At 40.5% G+C, this 6,823-nt stretch overlaps 1 protein-coding gene across 1 annotated transcript in view; it reads left to right on the plus strand.

Annotated features, from left to right (window-relative positions):
• FGF18 (fibroblast growth factor 18) overlaps nt 1–6,823 on the plus strand; it is a 133,069-nt gene that overhangs the window by 66,052 nt on the left and 60,194 nt on the right. Inside the window, exon 3 of the mRNA XM_019506541.1 lies at nt 1,451–1,631. Within this exon, the coding sequence (XP_019362086.1) occupies nt 1,451–1,631 (181 nt within the window). The remainder of the gene's footprint in view (nt 1–1,450; nt 1,632–6,823) is intronic.

A 6,823-nucleotide genomic window follows, 5' to 3' on the forward strand; every position in this document is an offset into this window, starting at 1 on the left:
GCTGGTGAGCCAAGCTCACGGTCGTGGTCACGGTGGGGCTGGGACAAGCTGTCCAGCCGGGGTGGGGGGGTTGTGGGCTGTGAGCACGGCGAGGAAGGAAGGCAAGGACCTATTAGTAAAAGAAGCAATTCCCTCTCATAGATTTATTTTTTTTTTGGTGGTTCAAGAATCTTCCACTGTTTTTTGGCTGGTGAATGATTAGTCATTTGAGGAGAATTTTCTACCAAAATACAGTCCAAGTGGGAGATTCTCATAGGTAAAATAAAACAAGGTAACAATGTTGCTATGGGTATAATACATTTTAGATAGCAATTTAATTTCACTTCTTTGCATTTGATGTTAAATTAAGGTGGGAATATTTCCAGGGACTGAAATAGTAGCAGGGTTGTGGGTTGGTGAGACTTCCTCTTGGGAAACTCCAGAATGTCCTTTCTTCAGAAAGTTGTTGGTAGCTTAGTCCTTTGCTTTGTAACAACTGGGATGCTTTTTGTTGCAGGCAAAAATATATTTCTCCTCTGACATATACGGAATAAATGTATGTTAATCCTGGAATGAAATCCCCTGAAAAGTGTCTGCTAGAGGAGGGAGCTAGGACTAGATTTAAAACTACAGTCAAATTTTGTTAGTTCTCCTCAACAACACAAAAGCCAGAAATATGATGGAAAATGGCTAAGCGCAGGGGAACCCTGCTGACAGTAGCTCATTCTGGAAGGTGTGCTCTTGTTCTTTGGTCCAAATGTCCTTTTCCTCAGCTATGATCCAACTGGAGCAGGGAGCTCAAGCACATGCACAGGAATAGGACTTATGCAATGAATTGGATCTATTCTCCTTTGCAGTTGGCTAAACTGTTCAAAGTATTATTCTGAAAAGCAGCTACATGTAAATGACACCTCATTCAACATATTTTCTCTATGTGCACAGATAGTCTGACCTCTTCAGCTGAGTGATTTAAGAAATAAGTTTTTCCTATAGTTTTACCTGCCATTAGTCCTACAGAACTACCTGGGGTGGAGCCAGAATTTTTCCATGTATATTTTCCTTAGAATCTTCTTTGCAATCTCAGTTACGGATCCAGTACCTGACACCTGTACAGGCTCACTGGTGGTAGAGTCTATACAGCTGTCAATGAGGTACAGTTTCAAGACCGGGAAGGTGTGCAGGTTTAAATCAGGATAGAACTGAGCCTGCAGAAGCATTAATTATCAGTGACAATGCAAAAAGAGGGTAGGACACTGTTTCATTTGTAGAATCCAGGTTCAGTTTTCAGGGCAGAACCAGAATTGTAACATGAATACCTGATCTTACAGTCTTTACTCAATATGAGCAGCTTCGGTGAAGCCAAGCCCAAGTAGACTGTCTGTGTTGCACTCCTTGGCCAGTGGATTTGTAAACTCTGTACATAAAATGCTGTTTTTGTTTCACAAGGTTTCCTTTCTCCTTCTTTTACTAGATGTTTGTTGCTGAGGAGAATGTGGATTTTCGGATACATGTGGAGAATCAGACAAGAGCAAGGGATGATGTAAGCAGGAAGCAGCTTAGACTCTATCAGCTGTACAGCAGGACAAGTGGAAAACACATCCAAGTGCTAGGCAGGAGGATCAGTGCCAAAGGAGAAGATGGAGATAAATATGGTAAGAATGTTTACTGTGACCAGCAAGGTTCCAGTAAAAAAAAGTTTGAAATTAATGTGTTTTGATAAGAACAACAGAAAGATGCAAGGCAAACCCAAATGGTAAAAGAAGAATTCTTGAAGGGTAGGGATGAAGAATTTGCCATATCCAATTAGGCCTATTTGGCTATTAGGTCCTCCAGTGATGTTTCAGAGAATGCTCCATCTATTTATCCAGCTGTATCCCACTCAAGGGGAAAAATTTCTCAGTACCTTGCAGAAGTGTAGCTCACTGGCAGCAACATGTAGACAATTAAAAAAAATATACTAAGTCCCAACCTTAGCTGATTTTTTGATGCCATTGCAACCTGAACTATAGTCCTGACTTTCAGAGGTTGAAAACGTTCTGAGCAACCTTGGGCCAAATTTTAAATGTGTCTCAGCTGACTTGAGTGATTGCTCTTCCTCATCTTAGGTTCTGGGGAGAAATGTATATTTAAGCTAAAAGCAAGTGGATGTTGCAAGTTTTGGCTGAATTTTACTTTGGGGTTGTTTTCAGTCCCAAGCTCAACTTGAAGCTCAGGGATGTGTGAAGCAAAAGAACTGAAAGAAACAAACTAAGCTTTCTTCACACTGAAATGTTGAACTCCCTGTAGCTCAGCACTGGAGCTGGCGACCTGTATTTTAACTTATGCCAGGGATTTATAAAAGAAATGCTGCTGTGAAATTGAAATAGAAAAACTTTTTGGAAAATAATTTTTTTCCTTTATACTCTCTAGCATGTTTTTAGTCAGCTTGGCATCCATCATTGAAAGGGATTTAAGGATGGATACTTGAAGTTACCCAGTGCTATTCCCAGCTCCCCTTGGACTAAATTGGAGTTCTGAGTAAAGCATTGTAGGATCAGATCTAAAGGATCAAAAAGCTAGTCTAGTGAGCCCAGCATTGTAGTTTTCTCCAAGTTGCACCAAGTGTGCTGTAGCAGAACGTAAAACCACCTGGAAAGTGAAGCACCTTATTTAGTGTTGCCCCATATCTGGCTCACAGTTGAACATTACTTTAGAAATTCATGAGTATACACTGCCTGTGTGACGTGTACATGAAATCTGTCATATACAGGACTGTGATATGGGCCAAAGAAAGAATCTTGCAGAAAATTATTTACTTTCACAGGGAACCTGTGGAGAGGGGATTTATCATTTCAGACCTAGGTGTCATTTGTGTCTTTGAAGAAATAGTTCTGATAGTCTCAGGGAAATGAGGCAAGTCCTACTGTGTGGCCAAAGCCCTAGTCTCTTCATCTCATTATACCTAACAAAGCCTTTGTGAAGATGCTTGTAAATGTTGTGCTTTGCTTTTCCAAAATTTCTCAGGAGAATGGGAGAGGAGAATCCCAGTTAGGTGCTCATATAACACTATTCAGCTGCTTTTGTCCTTTTCCTGGTCTCTGTCATGAATGCATGGTCTCTTTTGAAAGCTCTCCACAATCCCAAATATGAGCTATAAATTTTAGAAGAGTGGGATGCTGATGTCCCATTTGGAAACTATGCTGTGCGGGCATGTCCAGCTCTACAAGCTGTAAGGCAGCAGGGAGCTCTGTACTTTTTCAGGTTTCTTCTCATCATGCTCCGAGTACATCCTCTGGAGAATGCTGCAGTCTCCCACTTCGAAGCCTCAGCTTATCTTCAGTTTCTGAAATCTCCCTCTGACCTCAAATGGATGAAGCCTGGCCCATCTTCTCTGACTGCTAAAACTAAGCCTCCCTGGTTTGCCCAGCCTTCTGATTCTCTCACCTGCAGTAGTGCTGAGGGGGTTATGGAAATCCATTCACCATCATACATGGTACAGGCATGCTCAAAGCATAAGTGGGGCCTGAGTATCCAGGATGCGGCCCATGCAGTGCTGCTGGCTGTGACAATGAAGGGGTGGGGGATGTCAGAGTCACCGAGGTGGTGAACCATCTGTGTTACAGCCAGCACTGGCTACAAAGAAAAGGACACAGGATTCATTATTTTGAAGGAGCTCCTTTCCCCAGGGGCACTATTATGGAGTATCCTTTGATCCGGACCAGAGAGAGATTTAAACCAGATCTCTGGATCTAAACAGTTGACTTTAGATCCAAATCTAAATATTGCAGCGTAAAGAGGTACTATTCTTCTCATCCACCAGTTGGCTGTTTTTGTTCCCCTAAGAACTTCATTAACAAATCCAACTTATCAATAAATTTAACATTTAAAGATATACCAGCCATTTAAAGATGCATCCAATCTCCTAAGATATACAGAAAGACACATATTTATCTTCCAGTACTCAAAAGCAATCTCTTAACCCAAGTCAGTGTCCACAGAGGAGTCTTGTGCTCTTTTCTTCTCTTCCCTTCAGTTTCTGACAGTAGCATAACTAGTGAGGGAGGAAGGAGAAGGGAGAGGGAAGCAGAGCAGGGCATGAGCCCCAGGTGCTGACTTAGAGGAGGTGTTAGTATTCTCACAGGAATTTGGCCCTGTAAATCAGAGCCAGGATTAAAATTTGGGAGCTTCTGATTCCTAATGCCATCTTTATTTATTTTTAAGGAAGCGATTCTCAACCAGGGTGTTGTGGCACCCTGGAATCCACAGTGTCAAAAACATTTTGACCTGTTGTCATCTTTCTGATTCTTTGCCATAGAAGAATTGCTCTATTTTTCTGTGGTCAAGAAATGTGTGTGAGCTAAAAGCTGGCATTTTTGATGGGTGCCTTAAGAATAACAAGTGGCATCTTGAGTCTGATGAGGTTGGACTACTACTAACTGCTATTTTAGGGCATGTTGCTACTATTTTAGGGGATAGTCCTCTAACTCCACATCACTAGTTAGAACAGAAAGAAGAAATAATGTTAACGCAGAAAGTAAACAGGAGCCACAGGGGAGAGATGGAGTTCATGTCCAAAGATCAATTTGGAAGGAAGGGTGTCTGAAAAGTTGAGACAAAAACTGGAAAAGGTGCTTGAGGAAGTAGAACAGGAGTTGACTTCAAACATGTATTATGCCCTCCAGGTTACATAAAAAGCCCAAACAGGTTGTCATAAGTGTATCCTTAATTGTTATAAATTGTCATTGCCATAGCCTTAATTGTTCTAAATTCCCTGTGCAAATCTGCTGGTTAGTGCAATGGCAACTGTTGTGGGCACAAGTCTGGAAGAAGAAGGTAGGCGTTATCTCTGGGGAAATGTGCTGAAATACTATGTGTGTTCCTAAGCATGCCTCCAACCACTGAATTTATTGTATCACTTCTGAGTGCATGCATACATGCAATTATTCCCTGACCTAGATGAGTGAATTATTTCACTCTGTATACCAGTAGACACTCTGATCTTCCAAATGAGGAACAGTCTTTCACTTGGAAGATTGCTTAATGCAAAGATGTGGAGAGAAGTGAAATCAAGTCTGAGTCAGTGAGGTGGTGGTTTCAAAGCTATAGCCTCAGTGATTAGCACAGCACAGTTTCCATAGAGCTGCTCTTAGTAAAAGAAAGCTGTGAATATGGTGACATGAAATTCCAAACAGAGGGGACAAGTGCAAATTCTGATGTGGACAAAATGGCCAACATAATTCGGGTGTGTAATTCTGGGGTTGCACAAAGGGGCCTTAACTCAGAGACCAGGATCTGGCCCTCCGTGTCTAATTTATTAAACAGAGAATTAAAACTGTTAATAGAATGAATGGAGTCAATTTAATCCTTTTAGTCAGATGAATTTTATCCCTTTTTCAATGTATGGGAATCCATTTAAACAGATAAGTCAATTATCAGACTAAATTACATCTAATAATAATGCCTACCACTTGCAGAAACACTAATTAATCTAAATATACTTATCTATCTTATGAAAGCGAGCAGGGGAGATTTAAAGCTTAATTGATGCTTCTGACATGCTCTGAGACCCTTAGCTAAAAGGTGATATACATGTGCAAAATATTATCTCTTAAAAGACCATAAACTAATTAATTTTTACTTTAGTATCTTTTAATCTACTCTGAGGTAGTTTGCTCTAGCTTGGAAAAACAATATTCTTATTACAAGCTTAGTACTTCTTTACCAGGTGTCTAAGTGGCTCTTTTCATTCAGAAAATGGAAGGAGGGGGAAAAAACCCTCAAGAAAGAAAAGAAAAAACAACAATTAATGTGCTTGCCAAAAAAGGGAACTGGAACCTTTATATTCTATCTCAGATAAATGGTACAGATAGGAAAGATAGAGATCAATGACCTGAAACACTAGAGCTCTCTAATTTATTTTCATTTCACAAAAGACAGAAGACATTCTATACTGTTTGTTCACTATCTTTGTGTCCGGTTCACTTGGTGTGATGCAGCTCTCTAGGTTGGGTTGAAGGCACTTTGGCTCATCTGTATTTCACAGCTGTGTGATTTTGTTTTAAAGTATATTTGTCACAGTCTAATGCTACACTCTGGAGGAGTTTAAAGGTATATCCATGAGAAGTTACTTTCTACACTGCTTGTGCGGCATGTCTGCCACTGGTTGTCCATTCTGGCTGATGGGTTCCCCCCCAGAGATGCCTGTCTTTTTAGAGCTATGAGAATTTTAATGTATGTTGGGCATAATTCATTCCTATGTGGAGGGTCAGATCAAGATCTATACACTACGTAAGCCCTCAAAATAGAGATTTAAAGAGAGAAAAAAGGTATTCTGTGTTTGCCCTCTGCACTTGAATAAATTGTAGCTATACTGAGTAAGCCATTTGGGATCCTTAGAGAAGGAATGTGCTAAATGTAGATAAGTCATCATCTTTATTATAGTTTACTGTCTCATGGTGCTTTCCTCTAAAGCACAATAAATATTTCACTAGCCTGACCCCTTTGTGAAAATACTTTCTAATCAGCATTCCAGTTTATAATAATGCTTTGAGCTAATTGTATGTTTGTATCTGCCCTAAAAGGGAAGCTGTACTTAGATATGAAGTCTCTCATCTTAATTCTTTGTTCAGGCACCAAACATTTCTTTTTAAACTTCATGCCTCTGCAAGGGCCTGATACTAAGCCACTGAAGTATCTTGAAAGATCCTCACTGACTTCAGTTGCTGTGTGCCTTGCCAGCATCTTCCTCTGTTTTTCAGGGAATCTCAGCCTAAGTGCTACCACTCGCCTCATGTATGTCATTGTGATGCAGAGAATAACTGGGTCTTATGCTCTGAAGTTTAAATCCAGTCCTGAATTCCACTTG

The sequence above is a fragment of the Gavialis gangeticus genome, unplaced genomic scaffold (genome assembly GCF_001723915.1).
Source record: "Gavialis gangeticus isolate Ggan-Ray unplaced genomic scaffold, GavGan_comp1, whole genome shotgun sequence".
Lineage (NCBI taxonomy): Eukaryota > Metazoa > Chordata > Crocodylia > Gavialidae > Gavialis > Gavialis gangeticus.